The sequence below is a fragment of the Dasypus novemcinctus genome, chromosome 10, assembly GCF_030445035.2.
Source record: "Dasypus novemcinctus isolate mDasNov1 chromosome 10, mDasNov1.1.hap2, whole genome shotgun sequence".
Classification (NCBI taxonomy): Eukaryota; Metazoa; Chordata; class Mammalia; order Cingulata; family Dasypodidae; genus Dasypus; species Dasypus novemcinctus.
The window spans coordinates 8764532-8791408 of NC_080682.1; the positions used below are offsets into that span (position 1 = coordinate 8764532).

Genomic DNA, 26877 nt, shown 5'->3' on the forward strand with positions numbered 1-26877 from the left:
CCTTTAGCCCTTGGCCTGACGTTCACACAGACCTTTGACGTAATCCCCAAACAAGGCTGCAGATCACACATTCCCCAAAGAGCACCGGCAGGATTTAGAGATGGTGGTGGTCATCAGACGCCTCCCCTGTGTCCCCCTGGAGCCGCCCACTGCCTTGGGGAGCTCTGGACTGAAACCTGTAGCTCCTGGAATTATCCTCTGAGTAGGATCCTGTATCTGTGGGTCTTCCAGGTATTATTTTGTTCATTGCAAGCTATGCCACCATTTGTGTAACCCTGGTTTGTCACTTGTTCTTTTTTTTAGTACACCTGAAACCTTAAAATAAATGCCACTGGCGGGGCCTCGTGCCACGCCTGCGAAGCCCTTCCTACGGTTCCTGGTGTGAAACCGGCCTCCAGAAAATAGCAGTGATCCCTCACATTTACAACCGCTTTCACAATCATCAGCCCCACCTCCCACGCGGGGCAAGGTAGCTGTGTGATCGTTTCGTCCCATTTTGCGGGTGCAGAAACCGAGGCGGGTGGAGCCGGGCCGGCGGCCGGGGCGGGGCGGGGGCCAGGCTCCCGGGCAGGTGCGTCAGGAGGCGGCGAGGGAATCCTCGGCGGCACCTGGGCGCGCCGAGGAAATTGCACCATGTATGGGCAGCGACGTCAGCGGCGGGCGGCTCCCGGCGGGGAGTCGCCGGGCCACCCCTTGCCCCTAGAAAAGGCCGCTACGGGCCCGGAGCGGGGGGTGGTCCGCCGGTCCGGGGCGGGCGGGCGAAAGGGTGGAGGCGGAGCCCCGGGGTGACCGGCGCCGCGGCGCACCCCCCGCCCCCCGGCCGCAGTGGTTCCGCCCCTCAAGTTTTCATTCATAAAAAAAGACTCCACGGAGGAGCGGGTGAGTCAGAACCGAAGCCGCCGCCGCCGACCCGGCAGCTCAGCCAGCGCAGGGCATGTTCCGAGACTTCGGGGAACCCGGACCGAGCTCCGGCGCCGGCGGCGCGTACGGCGGCCCCCCGCAGCCCCCCACCGCGGCGCAGGCGGCCGCCCAGCAGGTGAGCGGGGGCAGCGCCCGGGTCGCCCGGGTCGGGGTCGGCGGGGGGCCGGGGACCCGGGTGGGGCGCGGGGCCGAGGGGGGCTGCCGGTTGTCCGCCGTCTCGGGGGGTCTCTTTGCCTCCACGGCCCAGGGGGGCGCGCGCGGCGGGCCGAACGCCCCGCGCCTCGCCCGCGCCCTTCTCCCCGCCGTCTGCAGCCTCCGCGCCCCTCCGTCCGTTCCTTTCTCTCCCTCCCGCCTCCGCCAGCTCCTGCGTCCCTCAGACGCGACCCCGGACGCCTGGGTTAGTCCTTGCCTCGGCGGGATCCGGGGTGTCTCCCTCTCGGGCTAAATTCCTGGAATCTGGAGGCCGGCGGGGTCCAGCGGCCGGCCGGTCCCGGCCAGCGGGGGCTTCTCGGCACTGAGTCCATCTGCGTGTCGGTCCGTTTGTCTGTCCTGCCCTCACCCCCACGCCAAACCCCTGTCCCCTTCTTGGCGGTGGCCCTGGCAGGGGCGCCTGGTGGGCTCCGGGAGACGGGCTCTCGACCCCTCTCCGAGGCCACTGGAGCCGGTGCGGTGCCGGGACGTGCGCGGGGTCACGTTGCGGGCAACTCCCGCGCCCCCGACTCGCGGCCCCCAAGGGCGCGCGCTGCCGGCTGGGGGGAGTCGGGAGGCGGCAGGTGCCCATTTCCTGTCGAGGGGCTGCGAACACGTGTCGCCAGGGGAGGGAAGGAGCGGGCGTCCGTTGCGCCGAGTCACAGCGGCCGAGTCACGGTGGCTGAGTCACCCGGGGCGCCCCTCCCTTCCTGGCCCCCAGCGGCCCGGGCCCGGAGTACCTCGGGAGCGGGAGATGCCGCCCGCGCCGCCTCGGGCCCGGAACTGGGGTCACCCGGACGCCGGGCTCGCAGCGCTGCCCCGGGGCCACCAGTGTCTGGACTTGCCTGAGCTTGTAGGGCGCTTCCCGGACGACTGGGTGCCCACACCCAGTTCTCCCAGAACAGTGAGCCCCCAGCCCAAGCCATTGCTCAGATTTTTGGCAAGTGCCAGACTCCAAAGCGGGCACTTTTCACTTCAGTTACTGCCTTTCATTGACTTTGATGGCCTCGATCTGAACACCCACCATTATTTTATGGAAGAGGGGGAAAAAATTAAACTATGATTTCAGAGCTATTAAAAGATACTTAGCATCAATAAAGTGCTGTAATTCTCACCTATGATAGTGTCACAAATGAGGAAACTGAGGCACACGAAGTGACCTAATTTGCCCCAGTGAGCAGCTGAGCTGGGATTAGAGCTGGGACAGCTGGAACCCAGAGCCCAGAGCTGTAGCCCCCACCCACCACAGCCCCTGTGCCCTGGGCACCTCCCTCTTACATTTTCTCACCTGATTTTCACAGCCACCTGGGAGCCAGGAGCTGTAATTATCCTCTTTGGGCAGGGGGCACTCAGGCAGGGTGTAGGAATGGGCCAGGGCACAGACTCTGGAGCCGGCCCACCTGGGGTCTAATTCCACTTCCCACTTCCTAGGCATTTGTCTGTGGACAACTGTTCTCCTGTCCAAAAATGAAGATAATGCTAGAGCTGCCATCTTAGGGCTGTTGTGCAAATTATATGAGTCAGTCTCTGTAAAGTGGCTAGGACCATGCCTGCCTATAAGTATTAGGTCTGATAGGAAAATGGAGGCACAGAGAGGTTATGGGACCTGCCCAAATTCACACAGCTCCTGAGCAGGGATTTGCCACAAGTTAATCTGTTTGACTGCAAACCTGTGCTCTTTCTGGTGTCCCAGCATCAGAGGCTGCATTGGGGATGGGTGACAGAGTGGCCTCTGGCCACCAGATGCCTCTCAATCCACAGAGACCTCACCCCTGGCCCTCTGTTTCTTGCCCCTAGAAGTTCCACCTCGTGCCAACCCTCAACACTGTGAGTGGCAGTCAGGAGCTGCAGTGGATGGTACAGCCTCACTTCCTGGGGCCCAGCAACTACCCCAGGCCTCTGGCCTACACCCAGTACAGTCCCCCGCAGCCCCGGCCAGGAGTCATCCGGGTGGGGCCACCACCAGGAGTGCGGCGCCGGCCCTGCGAGCAGGTAAGGGACAGTGGCATTGCACTGGTCCTGATGCCCAGAGCGGGGCCGGGGTGCAGAGGAAGAGCTCTTGTCCGAAGGCGGGGGGTAGGACCACTGGCAACTATGATCGAGGCAGAAAGTAGTGGAGCCCATGGGGAGGCCAAGGGGGTCACTTCTGAAGCAGGGGAGACTTTCCTGGAGCAGGAGCATATTCACCTAGAACGATGGGTAGGATATGCACATGTAGAGATGAAGGAAAGAAAGTTCCAAGTGGAGGAAAGGGCCGGAGCAAGGAATGGAGGTGGAGGTGAGAACGTTCACAGGGAAAGGTGAGTGGGTAACAGAGGGCCTCACCTGCTGGCACGTGGAGGGTGTGCCACCCATGGCTCTGGAAAACTGGGGAGAGAACAGGAACTCAGTGGGTCTGTTGCCATCTCATTTCATACTCACAAAACCCTCTGGGGAATGTACGCTGGTTCTCCCCATTTTACAGCTGAGGAAACGAAGGCACAGAAAGGTCAAGCCACTCAGGCAAGCTCCCACAAGTAGTGAGCCATGAACCAGGACTGCCCAGCTCTAAAACAGGAGCCGAGGCTCTGAACAGGAGCAGCCAGTAGGTTCCAAGCAGGGAGCAGGGGCCTCTTGTCACCACCCCCCATCCCACCCCCAAGCCCGCTGTCCTTACCCTCTCAAAGAAAGGCCCTACCAAAATAAACAAATAAGAGACAGGGAGGGGCTTACGGAGGTGGCTCCTCCTTCCCCTTCCTGGAGGATTTTAGCACTTAATGTTTTCTTGCTTAAGCTTGTCTGACAGTAGGGTAGAGGGTGGGCAGGGAGGTCAGCGTCCTGGGGAAGATGTGAGATGGACCAGGGGTGGGGTTCCCCGAAACAGAATAGCTGGCCTTTGTGACCAGCTGGGGAAGGGGAGAGTGGTGTGCACCCAAAGCAGGCTGGCCTGGGGTAACCCCTCCTGGACGTCCAGCCGCCTGAGGGTGGCCCTTTGATCCCGAGTTCTCGTGAGGGCTGTCAAGGGGCTCCTTTTGAGGGTGGTGGTCTCCAGCAGCTGGCCTCCTGGAAGAACTAGTGAGCCCTAAGTCCTGCTCTGGGGCCTTGGACTCATTATTTATCCTCCCTGGGCTTCAGTTCCTGGGATGGGAAGTGGGGCTACAGATCTATAAAGCACTTGGCTGGCACCCAGGCGGTTCCCGAAAAATTGCCTTGTATCCAGCAGCCCTCACTAGCCCCTCCAAGTGTTCACAGTCCTTGGGAAAGAGGAGACTTGGCCATCAAGAGTTGGGAGAGGGAGAGAGATGACAGTCGGTGAAAAGAGGGGCTTGGTCCCAGGAGCTCAGAGGACAAGCCACTTCGGGCTGGGGGATGAGAGAAGACTTCCTGGAGGCTGGGGCATCTTCGCTAATTCTGGGAGATGAGGAGGGCTGATATTCGGGGAGAATGGTAAGAGGCAAAGGCTGGGTGCTAGGAGGAAATTGGCCTAGTCGGGGAGTCAGCGGGCCCGGGTCAGGTGCTCTCTGAGCCCGGCTGAGGGGGGCCCGCCACGGGGCCACCGTGCGGGAGTGCCGGGCAGCCTGCGGCCCCGGGCCCGACCCAACTGCCGACCCTCGGTCCCGCAGATCAGCCCCGAGGAGGAGGAGCGCCGCCGAGTGCGGCGCGAGCGGAACAAGCTAGCCGCCGCCAAGTGCCGGAACCGGAGGAAGGAACTGACCGACTTCCTGCAGGCGGTGAGCACCGACCCCGGCCCGCCGAGCCCCAGCGGGCCCGCGGGGCCCCAGGGGGCGCCGGGGTGGGAGTCCGCCCCCTCGGGCTCCCCGTCCCGGGGGACGCCCTTCTGGGAAAAGAGCGAGGGAAAAGCCATGCTGCGGCGCGTCACACGCTGCAGCCCGGGCACGTCCAGAATCCGTGCGGGTGGCGAAAGGAGGGCCGGGCTCGGAGCCGAGGCGCCCCCGGCCTCCTGGGAGTCGGGCCCGTTCCCTCCCGGGGGCTCACGGGAGCTGTAGTCCAGCCCCCGGCCGCCCCGCCCCCGGGCTGCGGGCTTTTCGGCCCTCCGGCGCTTGACCGCTCCTGTCCCCCCCGCCAGGAGACCGACAAACTGGAGGGCGAGAAGTCCGGGCTGCAGCGAGAGATTGAGGAGCTGCAGAAGCAGAAGGAGCGCCTGGAGCTGGTGCTCGAGGCCCACCGCCCCATCTGCAAAATCCCGGAGGGGGCCGAGGAGCCGGGCCCCAGCAGCCCGCCGGCCCCCTCCCGGCCCGTGCCTCGCATCTCCCTTTCCCCGGGGCCGGTGCTTGAGCCCGAGGCGTTGCACACCCCCACGCTCATGACGACACCCTCCCTGACCCCGTTCACCCCCAGCCTGGTCTTCACCTACCCCAGCACCCCCGAGCCCTGCTCCTCGGCCCACCGCAGGAGCAGCAGCAGCAGCGGGGACCCGTCCTCTGACCCTCTCGGCTCCCCCACCCTCCTGGCCTTGTGAGGTGCTCTAGCCCCCTCCCAGTGGGAGCCACCCGGCCGACCTCCTGCCTCCCCCATCGGTCCAGCTGGCCTGGACCGAACCCCCACGTCCTTCGCCACTGGGTTCTGTTCTTTTTCATTCCTCCTGAGGAAACAGTATATTTTGCTTCACGGAAGAGCCAGCCTGGGGCCACCAAAGGTGCCTGCCGCTTCTCTAGAGCTGGCCCCTCTGGCACGATTTGCACTAAATCAGAGACAAAATATTTCCCATTTGTGCCAGAGACCTCCTGGCAGCCCCAAAGGACTTTGCAAAGCCCTAGATGGCCTCTGGAGCCCCAGATGCACACCCACAGTCTCCATCACCCTCTTCCTGTGATCCACCCCACCCATGCCCTGACAGAAAGTGCCACTCCACCAGCCCAGAACACTAACTCAACCAGCCCCACTGCCAGCAGCACCAGGTGATTGGACCAGACTGTCCTGCCAGCCCCTCCTGACCGGCACAGCCCAGGAGGGCGCCAGGGGCTCCCAGGAAGAGCTGCCGTGCACTCCCCAGCTCTGAGGAGCCTGTAGCTCCAGGGAATCCAAGCCCCCACAGCGAGGGCAGCTGCTATTTATTTTCCTAAAAAGAATATTTTTGTATAAATCTGCCAAATAAAGTAAAAAGGTTTGAAGCTTTGGCCTGTGCATCACTGGTCCCCGAGAGGAAAGGGGGACCTTTGGAGCCAGAAGCCTCAAGGCTCCAATCTCGTCTCCACCGACTCTCTCCGCGACTCGGCACAGATTCTTTGGTATCTCTGGATCTTAACTGGCTTATCTGACAAATGGGGGCTAATCTGCTCTGCTCCATCTCCGCGACCGAGAGGAGGGAGAAGAGCGCTGCGAGTGCGAGGCCAAGAGATTCGCCTCCTCCCGGTGGGAGCCCACATTGCTCCCGCGAGAGCCACAGGGGGCGCTATTAAGCTCCTTCAGCCCCAGGGGAGGCGGCCAAGTGGCTTCTAGGCCCCCAACACCTGCTTCCTGCCCCATTGTCTTGGGCAGGAAAGAGCCGGGAAGCGAGCAGGAGCCACTTCTGGGGCCGGATCACCGCCTGTCCCACGACCCGACGGGGGGGAAATCAGTGGCTTACCACGGCCCCCTACCACCCTAGCCTCGAGGTAATAGGGAAGTCGGCCGCCTTAGCGCTGCTGTCCCTCCAGATGGGGTCAGTACCCAGTCTCAACGTCCCCGCCCTCGCCCCGATTCCGGCGAGGCCGAAACAGACGCTGCCCAAGCCTCCGGCTCCGCCTCCGTCCAGGTTTATTAGTCCCCACCCAGCCCCCAGCGAGTCCCTCCACTCCAGCCTCCAGGCCCCCTGATGCCCCGCCGGCGAGGACGAGGGGCTGCTTCTGTGCCAGGGCTTCCAAGTCCACGCCGACGGCCCCTCATGCGGAACTGGAGTGGCGGCCCGGTCCCGAGATCCCCCGCAATCCCGGCGCTCGGGGCGCAATCTGGGCGGGCGCCGGCGCAGAAGCGGCCTCAGTCATCGGGGGAGCAGGCCAGGGGCAACTGATCCGGGCTGCCCACGCTGCCGGTGCTGGAGCTGCCATCGCCCAAGTCGCGGGGCCCGCAGGGGGGTAAGGCGAGCTCGGGGGTCGGCCCCGGCCCCGGGCCCCCCGCGCTGCCGGGGCCGCCGCGGGGGCCCCACTCCTCGCCCAGCGCCAGGCAGAGCTCCTTCAGCGCCAGGTTCTCCCGCAGCAGCTCCTCCTGGCGGCCCTCCAGCTCGGCCAGCTTCTGCCAACAGCCGCCCAGGTCCTCCCGCACGGCCCGGGACGCCTGGGTCCCGAAGAGCTGCCACTGGCGCGCGGCGCGCCGCCCGCGCTGGCGCTCGGAGTCCAGGAAGCAGCAGAGGTCGCGCAGCTCGCGGTTCTCGGCCTGCAGGCGCCGGTTGAGCTGCTTGAGCTCGCGGATCTCGCCCAGGTGACCCTGCAGCTGCCGGTTCACCTCCTGCATCAGGCGGCCGCGCTGCACCAGGGCGGCCAGGCGCGCCGCCTCCTCCCGCCGCAGGCGCCGCACCAGCTCCTCCTTGCCCAGCGCCGCCATCTCCTCGTCCGTCAGCTCCTCCAGGCCGCCCGCCTCGGCCTCCATGGCTGCTCAGGCCGCTGGAGCATCGCCCGCCCGCCGCCGCCGCTCGGGAGCCCCGGGCCGGGCGCCGCTCCTGCTCGTGCGCGGCAGGCGGCAGGCTGGGGCCGCGGCGGCGTAGGCGGCAGCAGGGGCCCGGGGGCGGGCACGCGGCGGGGCGCGCGCCGGGGCGGGGCCGCATGACGCAACGGGCGGGCAGCCAATCCGGGAAAGCCGTCTCGGAAAGGGGCGGGACCGGGGCGCTGAGCGACCCTTCCCTGTCCACGCCCCGCCGGGGTGTCACTGACCTTCGTGGACACGGAACCCCGGCGTCCCCGCCTTCCGCGCGGGCTTCCAGCCGCAGCCCGGCGCTTCATACCTCCCAGTTGCGGACCTCCGTCCGTCTCGGCTCCTCTGGAGAATCCAGACCCGGGCTTCGGCCCCCGACTCTCCTGGTCACCCCTCGACGGACCCCGGCGGTCACCCTCCCGGAGCCGCTTAGCTGAGTTCGAACTTGGCGCACTGAGCATCGCTCCTTCCTCCTCGGAGCCCTGACTCCAAACTTCCTGGCCCTCCATGAGCTTATCCTCCCTCCCACCGAGGGTTTCCTGCCCGAGAAACAAACAGGGGATTCTTTTGTTTAGTAACTTTTATTGTGTGCCAGGCCCATGCAGAAATAAACTTGACCGAGATCCTGAGCCTGTCTTCAAGGAGGTGGTCGCAATCTGGCGGGAGAGACAGGCTGTGTTAAACAGGAATGCGGGGCGGGGTGCGGGGCGGCATGATCTCAGGCAGGCCCTGGAAAGGTTTCCAAGAGAGGCGATAGGGGGCCCTGAAAGATGCATAGTAAAGAGAGGGCTATTTCAGGAAGAGGGGATAGCATGGTGAAAGACGCCAGTGCCCGAAAGTGTCCGGCTGTGTTAGGAATAGTCAGAGCAGTTTGATGTTGTCTCCGAAAGGTAGGGCGCGGAGAAAGTGGTAAGAGGGGGATGGAGACCACAAAGGCGAAACCAGGTTCTGAAGCGCCTTTAATAATAGGCTGGGGAGTTTCCACAGGCCAGTAAGGATTTCAAGGAAGAGAGCAAAAGAATCAAATGTTGTTATTATTATTTTAAAAAAAAAAAAAAAGAAGATCATTCAGGCGGTTCTGTGTGGGATGGGCTGAGGGGAGAGTAGTGCAGGCAGGGAGATTAGTAAGGATACTATGGCAAGGAAACTATGCAGAAGAACCCGGCTGGGGCAGTGCCAGTGGGGGTAGCAGGAAGGAAAGAGATACTAGAAATATTCAGGAAGCAAAATCAGCAGAACGAATGAGGGGGCGAGGTTTCTGGCATGAGAACTGGGTGGATGTTGGGGCTGCCCCTGAGATAGGGACACAGGAAAGGGACTGGGGAGAGGGAGCGGGGGCTGTGCTGAGCTTAAGGGGCCTACAGGACGGAGACGTGGAGGGACTCGGCACAGGCAGCCCACCGCCGTGGACTTCCAATCGGAGCTCCGAGCTGCACAATCAGAAAGGTCATTAACTTGGGGGGGATGGCAAAACCCTGGGAGCAGAGGAGATGGCCCCTCGAGAGTCGGGCCATTCACTCTATTTACAGAGAAGAGATTTAGGATCGAGTCCTGGGAAACCCCTCCGTTTCTGAGACCAGGAGAGCGGGCAGGCGCGGAAGAGGAGAGTGGGAGACAAACCAGGCGGCCGTGCGGGGACAGGGACCGGGGCCGCACCCCCGGCACCCTCCTGCTACCTGCCGGGCTGGGGACAGCGCGGGGCGGCGGGGTGCAGGGAGGAGCCCGAGGCTTCCCCTCCCTCCCCGCGAGAGGGGGCCGCTCCGCCGCGGACGCCCCGCCCCGCGGCGTCTGTCCCGGAAGTGGTCCTTCGCTGGCTCCGGGTGCCCGGAGCGGAATCTCGGCGCCCCCGGAAGTGGGCGGGTGGCGGCGTGCCCGGCCCGGGCCCCGCTCGCTGGTGCTCCGGGCGCTGCGGCTGCCCTGCGGCTGCGGCCGCGCCCGGGCCCGGGTGTCGCCATGGCCAGCGAGCTGGACATCTTCGTGGGGAACACGACCCTGATCGACGAGGACGTGTATCGCCTCTGGCTGGATGGTTACTCGGGTCGGTGGGGGAACCTGCGGGCGCCTTCGGGCGGAGCGGTTGTTTGGGGTGGGGGGAGGCACGGGGCCGGGACTCGGGCATCCTGTCGCGAAGCCGGCGGGAGCCGGGGGTCGGGGTACGGGATGTCGGATCGGCGCCGGCATGACCGAGGGTCCCTGGGGTTGGTGGAGCGGGACCTGACGCCGGCGTCTGTTCCTCAGTAACCGACGCGGTGGCCCTGCGGGTGCGCTCGGGGATCCTGGAGCAGACGGGCGCCACCGCGGCCGTCCTGCAGAGCGACACCATGGACCACTACCGCACCTTCCACATGCTCGAGCGCCTGCTGCACGCGCCGCCCAAGCTGCTGCACCAGCTCATCTTCCAGATCCCGCCCTCCCGGCAGGCGCTGCTCATCGAGAGGTGCTCACCTGGCGGGATGGCGGGGGCGCCGCCACCACTCTGATTGTAAACCCATTTTGCAGGCTGAAACCGAGGCCCAGGGAGGGGATGGGATTTACGCATTCAAAGTTGGGAGCAGGAGGGGCCAGGATCCAGGCCCTGTCGGGCCTTCTCTTTCCTCCATAAAGGAGGGTCAGCGGGTCCTCCGCCACACGCAGGTACTATGCCTTTGACGAGGCCTTTGTGCGGGAGGTGCTGGGCAAGAAGCTGTCCAAGGGGACCAAGAAGGATCTGGATGACATCAGCACCAAAACTGGCATCACCCTCAAGAGCTGCCGGAGGCAGGTGGGCTCCCTGCCTCCCCCACCTCCCACCCCTGATATCCCATCTACAATCCGCTCCTTTGCTCCATGTCTTTGGCCACTGCCCCAGCTCCAGCCTCCTCCCCCACCTCTGACTGTGGCAACAGTTGCATTCTCCATCTCCTCTCCTCCCTTCCTGCCCCTTCCAAATCATCCTCTGCTCTGTGGCCAGAGTGACCTTTCTGTAGCCCTAATCCAGCCACAGCTTTCCCCGCTCATAAACTTTCATTGACAACCACCGACGCCTGGATAACGGCTACACTCCTTGGCCTTGACCTTCAGACTCTGTGGTGACCCGGTCCCTGCCAATCTCTCTACATTGCTCATCCACTGGGCTTTCTTCCAGTCACACTGTCCTTCTCTCTGGAGGATTCTTTTCTGGGCCATATCTACCCTTTGAAACCCAAGCAGGGAGTAAGATGCTACCTCCCCCCCCACCCCCCAGGCCTTCCTGGTGGTGCCAGGGAGAAGTAACCCTTCCCCTGGGCCTTGAGTGTCTCTCCCCCTTGTCTCCTGGGGATGACTTAGCATTTGCTCATCTTTGAGTTCCTCGGGCTTAGCCAGCAGGGTCAGTTCCAACACAAGCTCCTGATGACCAGAGAGCACAATGCCAAAAATGGGGTTGAATTTAGAGAGAGGACGGAGTAAACATTTATCCAAGGCAAGGGGGCAGATGTTGAATTAATAAGAGGTCCTAAATAATTAACAGTCTGGTGAAGGAATGACAAACTTTTTGTTGACTGGATAAGTGGCCACTGTTCAGAAAACAGTGTTTTGGGTAAATGCACTCTGACCCCTTCTCTCTTCTTCCCCTAACGGCCCTGCAGTTCGACAACTTTAAACGAGTCTTCAAGGTGGTAGAGGAGATGCGGGGCTCCCTGCGCGAGAACATCCAGCACCACTTCCTCCTCTCCGACCGGCTGGCCAGGTGAGGGCCGAGGGAGGAGTCAGCCCTCTCCCCTTCCTGCACACCCCTTCCTTGGGCCCTGAGCCTGGTCCACCCTCCCCACCGCCACTCCTTCAACCTACTGGCGCTGCAGGGGGCATGGTTATCTCACTTCTGGCCTGTACTTTGGATCAGACTGACCTGGTTTCAGATCCCAGCCCAACTACCTACCAGCTGGACTGTTGGGGGCACTAAATGAGGTGCCTTGGCACAGCACCTGGCACTTAGTAAGTCCTCAGTAAATGGTCGCCGCAACCCTTGTGGTTCCTGCTCTATCCCTTAGACAACCTGAGCAGAAGCTTTCTCTTTGCACCCAGAGAGAGTGACTTGAGACAGGTCACCCCGAGTTAGGGCAGCAAGGGGCCAGAACTTGGCCAGCCGAGGGTTGCAGGTGGCAGGAGCTGCTGGCCAAGAGGGCGGTTCACGCCCTGAGGGGATGCACTCTCCCTGCCCTGCAGGGACTACGCAGCCATCGTCTTCTTTGCCAACAACCGCTTCGAGACAGGGAAGAAGAAGCTGCAGTACTTGAGCTTTGGCGACTTTGCCTTCTGTGCTGAGCTCATGATCCAGAACTGGACTCTCGGAGCTGTCGGTGAGGCCCCTGTTGACGCACCAGGTGCCCACCCTCCCCGCCCCTCGCAGGGCCTGGTTCCCTCCAGTGCTTTCTACTGCAGACCCCAGTTTGCAGCATCCTTTCTACTGTAGGGACCCCCGCCCTACAAGGCCACCTCTGCTTCTAGCCCAGTTTCCCAACACACACCTCTTCAGCAGACAAAGGCTCACGGCATCTCTGTGTGGCCTGGGGCAGGTTGCGCCTCCTTTCTCCAACCCCATTTCCTCCCTCCTCCCCCCCTCACCCCCCGGGTACTATGAAGTGGTGGGTGAGGAAGGGGAGGAAAGCTCCCGACATCGCGGGAGGAGTTTTATCACTCGCCTCAACTCCCCTCATTGCCTCTAGATTCCCAGGTGGATGACATGGACATGGATTTAGACAAGGAGTTTCTCCAGGACTTGAAGGAGCTCAAGGTGCTAGTGGCTGACAAGGACCTTCTGGACCTGCACAAGAGGTGACCTTGGGGGGCCCATGGGCCGGGGCCTGAAATGGGGGCTGGGATGGCTCGAGGGCTGACCCTGTCTCCCGGTGCAGCCTGGTGTGCACCGCCCTCCGGGGAAAGCTCGGCGTCTTCTCCGAGATGGAAGCCAACTTCAAGGTCTGTGACCCATTCCAGCAGCCTCTGTCCCCTGGGCACCTGTAGGCGGCGAGCAACTCTGGTCATGCTGGAGATTGACCGGCAGGTGGCGCTGCTGCTCCTCCTGCAGGCCCGTGAGGGGGGGACCGGCTCCTCAACGGTGGGGAGTCAGTGGATTGAGGGCGTGGATTGAGGCAGTGGGGGCTCAGCCCTCGGCCTCTGGGGCAGAAGGCAGAACTCCCAGCACCCCTGCCCCACAGAACCTGTCCCGGGGGCTGGTAAATGTGGCCGCCAAGCTGACCCACAACAAGGATGTCAGAGACCTGTTCGTGGACCTGGTGGAGAAGGTAAGCCGTGCTGCGGCCGCCGCCCCCCCCCCCAGCCTGGCCCCGGCTGCAGTAAGTGCTGGATGTTCCTTTGGGCCCGCAGTTTGTGGAACCCTGCCGCTCCGACCACTGGCCGCTGAGTGACGTGCGGCTCTTCCTGAATCAGTATTCCATGTCCGTCCACTCCCTGGATGGCTTCCGGTGAGAGCCCCCAGCCCCCCCGTCCGGCTCTGCCCTGCCCCAGCCGGCCACCTGCAGACTTGGGGCTCCCTGCTCTGCTGCCCCGGGTGGCGGAAGTGCTCTCTCGGTGACCTGAGCCCTTGCTCCACCTCTTAGAAGTTGGGTAACCCTGGGCAGGTTAGTTAACGGCTGCCTGCCTCAGTTTCCTCCTACATGAAAAGGGGCTTAAGAGCTGCACCTGTCTCCTAAGAGGCTCCAAGAAGGGTTTGGGGCAGTGGCTCAGGTGTGGTGCGGGTCGAGTGGCATCAGCTGTTACTGTCACTGTCGCTGTTACCGTTACAGGCACCAGCCCCTCTGGGACCGCTACATGGGCACTCTCCGCGGCTGTCTCCTGCGCCTCTATCATGACTGAGGCCCCTCCCCTGTGGCCCCACCCAACCTCACAATAAAGTTGTCAAGACTTGTCCAGAGTTCAGAGACCATCCCTGCCCCAGGGGGAGGTCCCAGGTGTGGTATAGTGTATCCTCCCTCCTGGGTGCCGCAGGTGTCTGCCCCAGGGTGGCTGCGTGTGTGCCTGCAGGTGTGCCCGGTACGCCAGCCCCAGGGAACGGACACGTGTGCTCTCCCTATCCACCTCCACCCGCGCGAGTCCACTCGGGAGCCGGGCATCCTGTCTGGTTTATTCAGGCTGTAGGCAGGAGGTTGGGAGGACGGTGAAAACCTTGAAGGGGGCTGGCCAGGAGGCAGTGGCACAGTGGGAGGGAGCTGCGGGGCTGGCCGGGGCGCTCAGGAAGGGCAGGAGATTGGGTGCTTCTTAACCGGCTGATCCACAAGGGCAGTGAGCGGCAATTTGGTGATGCCACAGGTATTGCTCCCTTGGTGCAGGCGGAAATAGCCCTAAAAAGTCCAGGAGCCCCCCGGTCAGAGAAGGGGAGGGGCGCCTCCTGCCCTGCCCTCCCCCGCAGTAGACCACACTCACGTTCTCGCCCCAGCGGGCCCCCCAGGAGTTCTTCAGGATCCAGTAAGGGGTGGAGCGGCCGGGATGAGACTGGGCGCCAGCCTGGGGCCCCACTGCCTTGCTCTTGCCAAAGCCTACCAGCAGGACGGTGTGATCCACGAGGCGGGGGTCACAGGTGGCGGGTGTGGCCTTAATCACACCCCTCTGGTATTGCTGTGGGGGCGGGCAGAGGGGCCGAGTCTGGCGCTTGTTCCCTGGTCCCCCGCCCCCCACCCCCCATGCCGCCCCACCTGCAGTAGCTGCTTGTTGATGCTCACGGTGATGGGGCCGTGGGTGGCCAGGTGCCTGGCGATTGCTGGGGGCAGAAGGTACGGTCAGACCCCACCCGCCCTGGCTCTTGGCACAGGGACCAGGGGGGTGTCTGCCTCTCCCTGTGCCTCTGTCTTCCTCCATAGCCCGGTCTCTGTCCCGTCCGGATCTGTCCCTCTCTGCGATGGTCAGTGCCCACGGCCCGCCCTGCGCTCACCCTGCTCGTTCTTCTGCAGCATCATGAAGTCCTGGATCCAGGCCACCTTCTTGTACTTCTTGGCCAGGCACCTGTGGCTCCTGACGTCCCCTCGGAATGGGTAGTCCTTTTCGCTGGCCAGGCCGCCTGGGGAAGAGAGCAGCAGGACAAGGGAGACCCACCTCCTGCACGTGCCCCCACCCCCTGCTGTCACCCTCGCACCCTGGGCCATCTCGGCCCTGTGCCCTGCCCTGCAGCCGCCCGGCCGGCGGGGTACTCACTGTTGTTGAGGACAGTTACGAACGCGTCCCAGACAAAGCCACCCTTGCAGCCGTCCCCACAGCGGTCACAATCCAGCAGCTCTGGTGCAAGAGGGGACGGCATGAGTGCCGAGGCCCCCAGCCCTCCCCCCAGCACTGCCCCCCCCCCGCTTGCCAGCCATACTCTGCACAGACACTTGCACGAACTGATGGAACTTGATGGCCCACAGGGCCTCGATGTTGCCCGCTGCCGCCATGGCCCAGCAGCACGCACAGGTCCCCTGGTGGGTGACAGGAGGGGCAGGGTGTCCGGACTTGCCCCTCTCGTCTCCCTCCCACCCCTGGGGCTGGATTGGGCCAGGCTGAGTGGGGGCAGATAACCTGGTCCCTGATGGGTGAGATGACGCCAGCTGCCTTCCGCCAGTCACAGCTGGGGGGCACTGGCTGCCCCCTCTCTTCAGACCTTGCTTTGTCCACACTGGGGGCCCCTCCAGTCACAGTCCGATGCCCATAGATGTGGCCAAATTCCTCCTCTGGGGACAGATGGGGCCACTGAGGTCACCGTTTTGGCCCCCTCCGCCGCCGCCTCTCCTGCCTGGCCCACTCCGGCCGTCCACATCCTTGGCCATTTGAACCCCCGTGATAGCCTGGCAGGCAGCAAGGCAGGGAACCCAAGGCATGCCCCCACGCCTGCTGTCCCTGGCCCCTGGGCTAGGCCGGGGCTCTGCTCGGAGTTCCCGCCCTGCTCACTGTGCCCTGAGGCGAGCACTGGTTCCTCTCCGGGAAGTGAAGGCCCAGCCTGCCCTGCCCACCTGCCTGAATCCCCCGAGAAGGCTCCCTGCCAGCCTCCACCCGAGGGCCCGGAGGGGTCCTGGTACCTGTAAGGTCGCTGAACGGGGACACCCCAAACTCGGCTGTGCCCAAGTCCTCCTCCTGCAGCTGCTGGGCCTGGGCCAGGTTGTGGGCAAAGATGGCCAGGCGGCGAGCGCGCTCTGGACCAGAAGGGCCAGCCGTCAAGCCCTCAGGGGCAGGAAGTGGCCGCAGGCTGGGCAGCCCCGCACCCACCGCCAGTGAGCGCTGGCCCTCCTGCAGACACCTGGCCGAGGAAGTGGCTGCCCACACCGGGTTAGGTTTTCCCCAGAGGTGGGAAGGGGGGGTCTCTGCCCACCCTAGGGGCGGGGAGCAAACAAGGGGTCTGGAGGCCGAGTGACTCGAGAAAGGGGGGTGGCTGGCAACAGGCTTCCTGTCAGCCACCTCCTCACACCCCTGACCGCAGTTCTGGAGCTGACACCTAGGGGCGTGGGGGGAGGGGTGCAGGTCCACAGCGCTGAGAGCTCGGGAGAAAGGGTGCCCGCAGACCGAGCCCTTCTGGGAAGGCGAAACCCAGAGGGGACAGGAGCAGGGCTGGCAGCTCGTGGAGGGTGGGGCTGAGTCCCCAGCTTGGGATAAATGACACAAAACAGGTATCCTTGGGCTTTTGCTGAATGACCTCATGGCCAGATGGGGTCCCCTGCTCACAGCCCGGATCACGGGGACATGACTGTGGCGGCAGACGTTCCTCTAGGACTGGGGCAGCCCCCCCCTCCCAGCAGCTGCTACCTGTCCCCAGATGCATGCCAAGGAATGATCCTGCATCCTACCCTGCATGCAGGACGGGGAGTCCAGCCCCACCCTACCACTGTCCTGCTGACCACCCTACCCCCCACCCCCACCCTGAGCCTCAGTTTCCTCACAAAGTGGGAGGAGACCATGCCCCGCGGTACCTGCTGGACTTGAGTAAGTCCGGTTGTACCGTATCTGGAATAAGGTGAAGACTTCCTTCAGCTCCAGGGGCTGAGGGCCGGCATCCTGGTAAGGGACCAAGGGCCCAGAGGGCGGAGCCAGTGGGGAGTCAGGCTGGGTCCCCGCTCTGGTTCCCAGCCTTGCGGGGACATGGCTAAGGGTCAGTTAGTCTGTTCTGCCCCCTGGGTGGGCTTGGACCTGCCAACCACCTCCCCCGTCCTCAGTCGCTCTCAGAGATGGGAAGGACAAGCCGGTCATTTCTGAGGTGGGGGGTCTGGGAAGGGGATGAGGAGCAGCTGGGGCACTCACCTGGGCCCGGAGGGAGCCTCCAATGCCTTGGGCCAGGGCTGCCACCCACAGAGCCAGGAGGCAGAGGCGGTGGGGAGTTGGCAGCATGGTGCTGCAGGCAGGAGTGGCAGGAAGCTGTGTAGACCACGCTGGAGGGGCTGGGAGGGCGGAGCTGGAGAAACCACGCAGGAGGCTGGGAGGGGCGGCCACCCCAAGAGCTCCCGGCTGGCTCCCTGCGCATCCCCCTGCCCTTCCCTCTGCCGGCGGACCCGTCCCCGCCTGCCTTTTCTTTAGCCAACAGTCTCTCTGCCTACCCTGCTCTGGGCATACAGAGACTACCTTGCCCTGGAAGAGATGGGGGCGCAGTCCTACGAGGCATTGACAATAGGAAGTCATTAGTGCATGATGTGGACGCCCTGGGGGCGACAGGAGCCACGGGGCGGGGGAACCGCTCTGGTCATCTGTGAGGCTCACCCAGGTCCAAGGTAACTTCCTTCCAGGAGCCTTCCCCGCTCTCTGACTTCCGGGGTACCCTTCTGCAGCCCCCTTGAGCCCCTGCCCTCCTGGGCCTCCTTGGCATCTGTTTCCCAACCACACTGGACCTGTCGGAGCACCCTGGACAAGGCCGGGCACGGAGCAGGAGCCATGAATGTTTGTTGGTTGAAGAATTGATCGTCCTGGGTTTTGCAACTGCCTCCTTTGGTCCCTCAGCCCTGGCAAGGCCTGGGAGGAGGGTGCAGGGTCTGGGTGGAGCTACGGGAGCAGAACAGGGTGAGGACTGCAGGCAAAACAAGGCCAGAGGCTGCTCTGCGCATCTGCTTCGGGTCCAGTTCCACCAGTTGCGTGACCTTGCTCTTTGATCCCTTTCTGCATGGGACAGGCTTGCAGGGCCGACAGGAAGGTGTGAAAAAGGCCTCAGGACACTCATGGCCTCCATAAGTCACAGCCCTCCTCTGGGTTTCTGATGAAGATGGAACACTTGGATGGCACTTGGATGTGCCTGCACTGTTTTTGGCTTGATCAGTCCTCATGGCAACCCTGGGTGGTGGGAAATGCTGTATTATCATCTCCATTTGACAAACGAGGTAAACGGAGGCACAGATAGGCTCTGAAACTTGTCCAGGGCCCCAGAGCAGGAGGTGGATGGAGCCCTCTACCCCATCCCACCTCTCCGGTGCGTTGGTGGATTCCGAAGACCTCGGAAGGCAGTCCACAGCTGCGGAACCCCCTGTGGGCCTGGCAGGCGAGGTTTTTACAGAGGTCCTGAGGCTGCCCCGGAGAGCTGGGCCTGGTTGGAGGCACGAGCTGGGCACCAGCCTTCCCCTTTGCTCCTCAAGTGGAGGCAACGAGTCCCCTCGGGCAAAGGCCTGAGCAGACTGGCACCAGTTGCAGCACTACGACCCCGCCTGGCACAGCGTGGGTCTTCGATGGTGGGTCCCTGACTCTCTGCAGTGGCGCCAAGAGCCCAGAATCCCAGACTTCAAATCCTGTCCTTCCTGCTCCGCCTGCAATTGTAGTGCCCAGAATGCTGAGATTCTGTGAGCCAGGAGCTATTGCTTTTAAAAATTATTTTCTTAAATAACAGCTTTATTGAGAATTCACATACCATAAAATTCACTCTTTGGAAGTGTACAATTCAGTAGTTTTTAATAATTCACAGAGTTATGCAACCGTCACCACTATTTAATTTCAGAGTATTTCCATCGCCCCAAAAGAAACTCCGGAACCCATTTGCCATCGCCCGCTGTAGCAGTTTGATATTATTGATGAATTCCAGAAAGAAATACTGGATTATGTTTGTAATCTGATCTGTACCTGGGTATGACTGAGTTATGATTAAGGAATTGAGTCCCCACCCCTTCGTGGATGGGGACACACAGATAAAAGTCAAGGTGAAGAACAGAGCGGAGGGTTTCTGATGTTGGAGTTTTGATGTTGGAGTTTGAGGCTGAAGATTTAAGCTGGAGTCCCAGGAAGTCAGCTCACAGAGGAGAAAGAAGCCAGCCCCAGGAAGAAAGGAACTTGAACCCAGAGAAAAGCAAGCCCCAGGAAGGTAGGAACCCAGAAAGCCAGAACCCTCGCTGACGTCAGCAGCCATCCTGCTCCAAATAGACTTTGGTGAGGGAAATAACTTATGCTTTATGGGCTGGTATTTGTAAGCTCCTACCCCAAATAAATACCCTTTATAAAAACCAACCCATTTCTGGTATTTCGCATCAGCACCCCTTTGGCTGACTAATACACCTGCCATGCTTCCATGCTTGCCTGCTCTCAGATCCCGGCCACCTCTGATCTATGGAACTGCCTATCCTGGACATTTCATGTGAGTGGAATCATTAAGCAGCTGCCCTTTTACGTCTAGCTTCTTTCACTTAGCATCACGTTTTCAAGGGTCATCCATATCGTATCATTCATCGGTACTTCATTTTTTTTACTGGATACATATAAATTTTTCTTTGAATCATACAAATATGTTACACAATATATTTGGTTCATAATAACATAACACAGTCTGCAGTATTTGTCTTTTTGTGTCTGGCTTGATCCGCTCAACACAATATTGTCCTCCAGGTTCATCCATGTTGTCATTTGCTTTACAATTTTTTTTCTTCTTATAGCTGCCTAATATTCCATCCTGTGAATACGGATGTTCATTCCTTCTTATGGCTGAATAGTATTCTGCTGTGTGGAGAGACCACATCTGTTTGCCCAGTCAGCAGTTCATGGACATTCGGGTTGTTTCCACTTTTTGCCTATTAGGAATAACGCTGTTGTGAACATTTGTGACCAGGTTGTGCGGACATGTTTTCGATTTTCTTGGATGTGCCCCTAGGAGAGGAAGCCCTGGGTCATGACCTAACTCCCACCCTTTGTTTAACCTTTTGAAGAGCTGCCAGCCCGGCTATTTCTTTTTTTTTTTTTTTTTGCAAAGCGGGTGCCCCCTCTTACATTCCCACCAGCGATCTCTGAGAGGTCCCAGTTCTCGCCCTCCTCGTCCACACTTGCTATTGTCTGTCGACTGTTTTAACCTCCTCGCCCAGACCCTGGCTGGGAAGCATTTCTGGGGGGAATGAAGGGGGGTGCTCTCCTGGTCACCCTGACCCAGAGGGCTCCTCGCGGAGCGATTTGGCGACAGGCAGCCGGAAAGGGAGGGGAAGGCCGGGCAGTTCCCGTTCGCCGTCGGCCCCTAGGCGGGGGATCCCCCGACACGCAGCACTTTCCCGTCTCGCCCCGCCCTGAGACGTGGGCCGGCCCCGCCCCGCCCAGACCCCGCCCCCAGGGAGGCGGCGGCGGAGGCCGGGGGCGGGGTGGGAAGGGCGCCGCGAAGGTGCTGGCGTCCGACCTGGCGGCCCGAGCGCCCGAGTCCGGCCCTGCCCGCCCTCTCGAGGGCTTCCATTCATTCTGAGCCAAAAGGGGCCTGCCGCCCCCGCCCCCGAGCCGTGCTCGCCTCTCGGCGGGTGGGCGCGAAGGTGGCCTCGCTGGGGCGAAGGGCCCACCTGGCTGAAGACGTCCCTGGGGGGAGAAGGGACGGAGATGGACAGCATCCATCTCCGGGAGCAGCGCCTCTCTGGGCGCCCTGGATGTTTTGGAGTTTCCAGAGTGAGGGTCTCGGCGCCCAGAAGGCAATTCTGGAGGGCGTAGCTGAGGGTCTGGAGGCCCCTGGATGTGGTGGGGTCTGGGTGCCCAGGATGACTTTTCTGGCGCGGAGTGAGAATCTGGGGGCCCTGGGAGGAAGGCGTGGGTGCAGGATGGAGTCTGGGGGCACGGGTTAGGTAAGGTCTTGGTGCGCAGAGAGGGTGTGGGGGCTCCCGGCCGAGTCGGGGCCTGGCACCCGGATCAATGGCCCCAGGAGCGGGAGCGAAGCGGCTCCGGGAGGCGCCGCGGGGGACCGGGTGGGGGCCTGCGGCCGGCCGGGGGCGGAGAAGCGGGGGGTCGGGGTCCCTCCCCCTGGCGCGGGCTCAGGAATCCGCCAAGAGGCGGGCGGAGGCGCCGGGGTGGGCCGCGCCGCGGCGGCGGGCGGGCGGGGGGCGCTTCCTGGGGCCGCGCGTCCAGGGAGCTGCGCCGTCCGTCCTCCCGGCCGCCTGCAGCCACTGCCCGAGTCACCCGAGCCGCCGGAGCCGCGGGCCGCGGCGGCGTCGCGGGCCCAAGTGAGTGGCCGCCCATGGCGGGAGGGCGCGGGCCGGAGCCGCGGCCGAGTCGGCGGGAGGCAGCAGGCGAGAGGCCCGCGCTCGTCGGCCGCGCCGCGGGGGCACGGGGCAGGGGCGGGGCGGCCGGGCGGTGAGGGCCCCCGACCCGACCCGGGCCTGCGTGGGGCGCCGGGCCCGGCCCTGAGAGCGCGCGGGCTCGAAGCACGATCCTGCTGGGAGGCGGCTGGGACCGGCGCTCTGGGTCCTGGGACAAGGGATGGGGGGGTGCTAGAGCAGAGGCGCCCTGACCCGCACCCACCACCTCCAGGCCCAGGATGCTCCCCTTCGCCTCCTACCTCCCCGGGTCGCTACTGCTCTGGGCGCTGCTGCTGTTGCTCTTGGGGGCAGCATCTCCCCAGGATTCCGAGGAGCCCGACAGCTACACGGTGGGGACCTGGGGCCACTGGCCTGGGACGGGCTGGGCAGGGACACTGAGACCAGGATCTTTGGGTGGCTAGCGCTGGGAAAGACTGTTCTCTTCCCTGGTTGGGGGAGCTGGTAGGGGTCATGGTTCAGAGGAGACTGGGGTGGGGGTCGGGGGGGGCAAAGCTTGGGCCTGAACTTGGCCTGGCCAGCTGGAAGAGGCCGGGGGTGACCACTGGCCACCTCTGGTTCCATTCCAGGAATGCACAGATGGCTATGAGTGGGACCCTGATAGCCAGCACTGCCGGGGTGAGTGAGCCTGGGGGACCCCTCCTCCCCCCAGGAGCCAGGGAGGAGGCTGCTTCTTCCCAAGGACAACCCCATCGCCAGAGTTGCAGTGGGAGCCCACTGGCCTGTCCTCTGCCCAGCTCTGTTGGGTCAAGGCCAGCTCTGGTTCCCTGGGGGCCAGCTCAGCTAGAAGGTGGGGTGCCATCCAGGCTCCTCCCTCCCTGAGAAATCCAGGAAACCTCGCCCCCACCCCCAGGAGGCAAAAAGGAAACGAAGCCCTGCCCAGAGAAGCTGGGTCCCCACCACCCTCCTGAGCCACTTTCCTAGCCCAGGAGGGCGCCCTCCCCAGCGGGGGAGGGATGAGGAGACCTGCAGGCTCCCTGGGGCTGAGCCAGGCCAGGCAACCTGAGCTTGTTGAGTGGAGCGGGAAGGCCCCGTGGGTCACCGAGCCCAGAGAAGGCCAAGCCGGGTCCCTGCCGCCCTCCCCAACCCCAGGGCCAGCCCGGGAGAACGGCTGTGCCCTGTGGGCCCTTCTCTGCAGATGTCAACGAGTGCCTGACCATCCCCGAGGCCTGCAAGGGGGAGATGAAATGCATCAACCACTACGGGGGCTACCTGTGTCTGCCCCGCTCGGCCGCCGTCATCAACGACCTGCATGGCGAGGGACCCCCACCACCCGTGCCCCCTGCTTCCCACCCCAACCCCTGCCCACCAGGCTACGAGCCCGATGAGCAGGAGAGCTGTGTGGGTGAGTGGGGGTGACGCCGGCCCCGAGCCTACTGGTTCTCCCACCGCGTTTCCCACACCGCGTCTGCAAACCCAGGCCCTGGGTTCCTCCCCTGCTCAGCGGGCTGGGTGGCTCCGTGGGGCCACTGAGATGACGTCAGACCCTTATCCATGTCCCACTGTTCCTGCCAGTCCCTGGGAGCCTTGGGTCCCAGAGGAAGGAGAGGGTGTGGCATCCGTGCTCCTGGGGGGTGGGGAGGGCAGCTGGGGGCCGGGCCTTGCTTCCTGTGCCCTCCTGATCTGGGCTTTCACAGTCGGGGTGCCTTTCTCGTCACGTCCCTGGCTGCTAGCCTCTATCTGTGGGGTCAGGGAGGGTCTCACCCATGGGTTCCTGTTGTGGGGTGCCAGTGGGTGAGGCAGCTGTCATGCCTGGGGCACGTGGGCACCCAGGCAGGGGCTGAGTGGTGTCTCCTACAGACGTGGACGAATGCGACCAGGCCCTGCACGACTGCCGCCCCAGCCAGCAGTGCCACAACCTGCCTGGCTCCTACCAGTGCACCTGCCCCGATGGATACCGCAAGATCGGGCCTGAGTGTGTGGGTGCGTCCAGAAGGGACCCCTCGGCTCCCTGCCCTGAGCCCCTGGCCTGGCTCTCGCCTAGCGGCTGACGTCCACTCCAGCCCACCCCCCGGTAGAATTCAGCTTCACCCCAGCCCTCGGCCTCCTCCGCCATCCTGTCCACCAAGCACAGAGGTCGACCTGGCTCGGCCCACCCCCATACAGACACGACTATGGGTGGTGAGGTCTTGAGTACCAGCCTGCTGGGGTCCCCCATGACTTCTGACCCCTGACCTCTTCCCCCACCTCCCCAGACATAGATGAGTGCCGCTACCGCTACTGCCAGCACCGCTGCGTGAACCTGCCTGGCTCCTTTAGCTGCCAGTGTGAGCCCGGCTTCCAGCTGGGACCCAACAACCGCTCCTGCGTGGGTGAGACTGGGCCGGGCCAGGTTCCTGGGAGGTGTGGGCTGGGGGAGCTCAGCCCAGCCAGATGGGGTGGGGGCTCTGGGCTCCTCCTCCGCTTTCACCCCTCCCCTGTTTTTGCCGGCACCCCCAGATGTGAACGAGTGTGACATGGGGGCCCCGTGCGAGCAGCGCTGCTTCAACTCCTATGGGACATTCTTGTGTCGCTGCCACCAGGGCTACGAGCTGCACCGGGATGGCTTCTCCTGCAACGGTGAGACCTGCACCCCTGCCACGTAGTCCTCCGCTTGGTCCCCAGGCCCTGTGTCAGCTGCACCTCCTGTCCCCATTTGTTGCCTTCACTTCCTGTCTGCTGTCCATTCTGCACCCACCTATACCTCCTGGGTCCTATGCCCGGGGCTGGAAGCAGGGCACTTGCACACCTGCCCGTGACAGCTCCCTGCCTGGTGGGGACAGTTTGGTGCCTACTGAAGCTCACCAGGGGGCTGAGAAGGATGTGGGAGCCAGGCTGACCTACATCTGGATCCTGGGACAGGTCCCTCTTTGAGTCCATTTCTTCTGTAAAATGGGTTGTCTGGAGGATTGGGTGGGAGAATGAAGAACAGACGGGCTTCATCAAGCCTCGGGCAGCAACACTTTAAAGTGAACTGCGCTGCTTATTGGGAACTAACCCCGGCTGCTTTACTTACATATTTTGCTTAATTTAATTCCGTCAACAATTCTATGAGGTAGGTGTGATTTTTCTCCTTTCTTCTGCAAAGTGAAGGCGTTAATAACTTCCTCAAGTTTTGTTGGATTACAGAAAATAATAAACACAAAGTCCTGGATAAATGGTGACATTCATTATAAAACTGAGAGGTTAAGTGATTTGTCCAAGGTCACGCAGCTAGGGTGAGGTGGGGCTGGGGCTCAACCTGGATTTCTCATTCCATGTCAATTGGCCTCATCCCTCGTTTATGTGACACTTTGCTGACAAGTAAGGCCCCATGGGTACCGGGCTCAGTGGCAGGCAGCACGAGGCAGCAGGAGTTGAAAACCTGGCTTCTCCCATGGGTTCACAGTTGGTAGGAGGTGACTGGTACCTGCACCGACTCTGGGTTGCAGGAGATGGACAGGTTATTGAGAGCCAGGGCAGGCTGGGCCCTGAAGACTCAACTAGACTAACCCACTCATTTTACTGACAGGGAAATTGAGGGTCCCCAAAAGCAGTCAGCCAGCTTCAAGTCCAGCCTCTAGGTTCCTTCTTACCTACCGTCTTGGGGCAGAGAGGTCCAGGAGCTGGGGCCGCCTGGACAGACCCTTCTTCGACTCCCGTGCCCCTGCGGAGCTCTGCAGGGCCTGTTTCATTCCCCTCTACCTTCCTGCCGGGCCTATGGCAGGGTGGGGCTGAGATGAGTCCCCTGGCCACAGTCCTCCTTGCCTGCCTTCGGGCCACCCATCTGAACCCCCCCCCCACCTTCCTCAGATATCGATGAGTGCAGCTACTCCAGTTACCTCTGCCAGTACCACTGCGTCAACGAGCCTGGTCGCTTCTCCTGCCACTGCCCGCAGGGCTACCAGTTGCTGGCCACGCGACTCTGCCAAGGTATAGGTGGCCAGGGCCAAGCTGGGGCAGGGTGGAGACAGGGGCTGACCTCTGACGGCCCCCCGGTCCCAGACCCTCTCCTCTGGCACAGACATCGATGAGTGCGAATCGGGGACGCACCAGTGCTCCGAGGCCCAGACCTGCGTCAACTTCTACGGGGGCTACCGCTGCGTGGACACCAACCGCTGCGTGGAGCCCTACGTCCAGGTGTCAGACAAGTGAGTCAGTGCGACGCCGGGCCCCGCAGAAACTACAACTCCCAGCGGGCTCCGGGGCTGACTGGCGTCTACTTGGGGCGGCAGGTGCCCCCGAGCGCTGATGGGAGTTGTAGTCCGCCTCTATTCAACGGGGCTCCCTTGTCGAGCAAGAGTGGGAGGATCCGGCGTGCCCTCCTTTTGGGGGGCGGGCAAAATGAGGGGGGATGGGCTTGGAACTCATTCGTGTCCCCCATCTTGGGGTCTCTAGCCGCTGCCTCTGTCCAACTTCCAACCCCCTGTGCCGGGAGCAGCCTTCGTCCATCGTGCACCGCTACATGAGCATCACGTCGGAGCGTAGCGTGCCCGCCGACGTGTTCCAGATCCAGGCGACTTCCGTCTACCCCGGTGCCTACAATGCCTTCCAGATCCGTGCCGGAAACTCGCAGGGGGACTTCTACATTCGAGTAAGGCGCTCCCTCCCCCAGTCGTTGGCGGGCCTGCTCGGTCCAGAATTGAACTCCGGCAAGCCCCAAGAGGGAGACTCAGTTAAGCCTCTAGGCCCCGCCCCCTGGAGGCGGGGCTACTGGAAGGTTGGGGCATGCCCAATTCCCAAGCTGCGGGCTGGGCAGGCGGTTGTAAGGAGGCACTCGCACAAGGGGAGTGGAGTGAGTCCCCGTGCTCCTTTCCCTTATCTGGGCTTGGTTTCTTCACCCATAAAACAAGGGGGAGAGGCCTTGCAAGGTCACAGGCACATCAGAGAGGGAAGGGTAGGCAAGTGGAGCAGGGCCTTGAAGAGGCAGCAGGGGTTGGTGCAGGGGCCTGGGCTCAGCGTCTGCTCTCTGCTGGCTGGGCCTTCAGGTGTGGCTTACAGCGACAGTGGCAGAGGTAGGCGAGGGTCTTGAACGTGAGGCCCTTGTGCTGGTATCCGTGGTTTTTCCTTTTGAAATAGAATGCTTTGAGGGGAGCCTCCCTGCTGCAGGTCCAATCCCAGCCGGCTTCCACTTGGCCGTGGCTCACCTGTGAAACACCCATCAACCCTGCTTAGAGGAACTAGCTGGCAGTGGTGGGAAGGGCATCAAGGGACATTTCCAGGGCAGGAGAGGACAAGGGTGGGAAGGCCCAACTCCTGCCACAGTGCCACCTGAGGGGGGTGGGCACAGCCTGGCCACGGCCCTCCTCCCACTCATGCAGGGGCTGCAGGCACAAGGCCTGGGATAAGGAGGCGGGGGTGGAGTCGGGCCCTGGTACATAGGTTGACACCACCACGTCACCCCCCCACTGTGCCCTGCAGCAAATCAACAACGTCAGCGCCATGCTGGTCCTCGCCCGGCCAGTGACGGGTCCCCGGGAGTACGTGCTGGACCTCGAGATGGTCACCATGAACTCCCTCATGAGCTACCGGGCCAGCTCCGTCCTGAGACTCACCGTCTTCGTGGGAGCCTACACCTTCTGAGGAGGGGGTTGGGGCTCCAGGGAGGGTGCCTAGGGCTCAGGGGTGGCTGTGTTCTGCTGAAAGGGCAGGTGCTGTGAAGGGCAGAAAGGCAATAAAGGGAGAAAGAAGGCGTCCTGGTGGCTGAGGTGGGTGGGAACACCACAGTGAGCCCCAGCAGGAAGGGGCC

The 26877-nt window shown here is 62.7% G+C and overlaps 5 protein-coding genes across 8 annotated transcripts; 3 read left to right on the top strand and 2 right to left on the bottom strand.

The window, feature by feature from the left end:
* The first annotated feature begins 872 nt into the window (after window positions 1-872).
* FOSL1 (FOS like 1, AP-1 transcription factor subunit) lies at window positions 873-6221 on the top strand. The gene is made up of 4 exons (XM_012519693.4): window positions 873-1036; window positions 2908-3102; window positions 4713-4820; window positions 5177-6221. The coding sequence occupies exons 1-4, from the start codon at window positions 935-937 to the stop codon at window positions 5567-5569; spliced, it is 798 nt and encodes a 265-aa protein (XP_012375147.2). The 5' UTR covers window positions 873-934; the 3' UTR covers window positions 5570-6221.
* Window positions 6222-6823: 602 nt separating this feature from the next.
* CCDC85B (coiled-coil domain containing 85B) lies at window positions 6824-7793 on the bottom strand. Its single transcript, XM_004478621.5, has one exon. The coding sequence runs from the start codon at window positions 7672-7674 to the stop codon at window positions 7066-7068; it is 609 nt and encodes a 202-aa protein (XP_004478678.1). The 5' UTR covers window positions 7675-7793; the 3' UTR covers window positions 6824-7065.
* Window positions 7794-9618: 1825 nt separating this feature from the next.
* Window positions 9619-13599, top strand: FIBP (FGF1 intracellular binding protein). The gene is made up of 10 exons (XM_004478617.4): window positions 9619-9754; window positions 9955-10153; window positions 10351-10477; window positions 11322-11422; window positions 11899-12032; window positions 12399-12507; window positions 12588-12651; window positions 12891-12977; window positions 13060-13157; window positions 13479-13599. Exons 1-10 carry the CDS (start codon window positions 9670-9672, stop codon window positions 13546-13548), a joined length of 1074 nt encoding a protein of 357 aa, XP_004478674.1. The 5' UTR covers window positions 9619-9669; the 3' UTR covers window positions 13549-13599.
* A 198-nt stretch (window positions 13600-13797) lies between these two features.
* Window positions 13798-17090, bottom strand: CTSW (cathepsin W). Of its 2 annotated transcripts, none has more exons than XM_058305151.2 (10): window positions 16951-17090; window positions 16623-16707; window positions 15738-15851; window positions 15241-15392; window positions 15044-15140; window positions 14881-14961; window positions 14621-14746; window positions 14412-14449; window positions 14116-14307; window positions 13798-14033 (listed from the first exon to the last, which is right to left on the bottom strand). In XM_058305151.2, the coding sequence occupies exons 1-10, from the start codon at window positions 17035-17037 to the stop codon at window positions 13923-13925; spliced, it is 1083 nt and encodes a 360-aa protein (XP_058161134.1). In that variant the 5' UTR covers window positions 17038-17090; the 3' UTR covers window positions 13798-13922. The 2 variants fall into 2 exon arrangements, with proteins under 2 accessions (XP_058161134.1, XP_004478675.2); XM_004478618.5 differs by having other exon boundaries at window positions 14385-14449; window positions 16951-17089.
* Window positions 17091-20433: 3343 nt separating this feature from the next.
* On the top strand, window positions 20434-26820 carry EFEMP2 (EGF containing fibulin extracellular matrix protein 2). 3 transcript variants are annotated; one of them, XM_071217953.1, is made up of 11 exons: window positions 20434-20529; window positions 21385-21502; window positions 21740-21788; window positions 22263-22515; window positions 22971-23093; window positions 23366-23482; window positions 23610-23729; window positions 24942-25061; window positions 25153-25279; window positions 25527-25722; window positions 26550-26820. In XM_071217953.1, the coding sequence occupies exons 1-11, from the start codon at window positions 20511-20513 to the stop codon at window positions 26709-26711; spliced, it is 1404 nt and encodes a 467-aa protein (XP_071074054.1). In that variant the 5' UTR covers window positions 20434-20510; the 3' UTR covers window positions 26712-26820. The 3 variants fall into 3 exon arrangements, with proteins under 3 accessions (XP_071074054.1, XP_012375159.1, XP_004478669.2); XM_012519705.4 differs by having other exon boundaries at window positions 20470-20529; window positions 22309-22515; XM_004478612.5 differs by lacking the exon at window positions 20434-20529 and adding an exon at window positions 20711-21077 and having other exon boundaries at window positions 22309-22515.
* Window positions 26821-26877: the final 57 nt, after the last annotated feature.

Bases quoted from the DNA above. Each gene is read 5' to 3' on its own strand.
- FOSL1 (XM_012519693.4), top strand. From the start codon at position 935: ATGTTCCGAGACTTCGGGGAACCCGGACCGAGCTCCGGCGCCGGCGGC. The intron at 1,037-2,907 runs GTGAGCGGGGGC...TCTTGCCCCTAG, and splicing joins CGCAGGCGGCCGCCCAGCAG to AAGTTCCACCTCGTGCCAAC. The intron at 3,103-4,712 runs GTAAGGGACAGT...TCGGTCCCGCAG, and splicing joins GGCGCCGGCCCTGCGAGCAG to ATCAGCCCCGAGGAGGAGGA.
- FIBP (XM_004478617.4), top strand. From the start codon at position 9,670: ATGGCCAGCGAGCTGGACATCTTCGTGGGGAACACGACCCTGATCGAC. The intron at 10,478-11,321 runs GTGGGCTCCCTG...ACGGCCCTGCAG, and splicing joins TCAAGAGCTGCCGGAGGCAG to TTCGACAACTTTAAACGAGT. The intron at 11,423-11,898 runs GTGAGGGCCGAG...CCTGCCCTGCAG, and splicing joins CTCTCCGACCGGCTGGCCAG to GGACTACGCAGCCATCGTCT.
- CCDC85B (XM_004478621.5), bottom strand. From the start codon at position 7,674: ATGGAGGCCGAGGCGGGCGGCCTGGAGGAGCTGACGGACGAGGAGATG.
- CTSW (XM_004478618.5), bottom strand. From the start codon at position 17,037: ATGCTGCCAACTCCCCACCGCCTCTGCCTCCTGGCTCTGTGGGTGGCA. The intron at 14,962-15,043 runs GTATGGCTGGCA...CTCTTGCACCAG, and splicing joins CGTGCAAGTGTCTGTGCAGA to AGCTGCTGGATTGTGACCGC. The intron at 14,747-14,880 runs GTGAGTACCCCG...TCTCTTCCCCAG, and splicing joins CGTAACTGTCCTCAACAACA to GCGGCCTGGCCAGCGAAAAG.
- EFEMP2 (XM_004478612.5), top strand. From the start codon at position 20,770: ATGGCCCCAGGAGCGGGAGCGAAGCGGCTCCGGGAGGCGCCGCGGGGG. The intron at 25,062-25,152 runs GTATAGGTGGCC...CCTCTGGCACAG, and splicing joins GGCCACGCGACTCTGCCAAG to ACATCGATGAGTGCGAATCG. The intron at 25,723-26,549 runs GTAAGGCGCTCC...TGTGCCCTGCAG, and splicing joins AGGGGGACTTCTACATTCGA to CAAATCAACAACGTCAGCGC.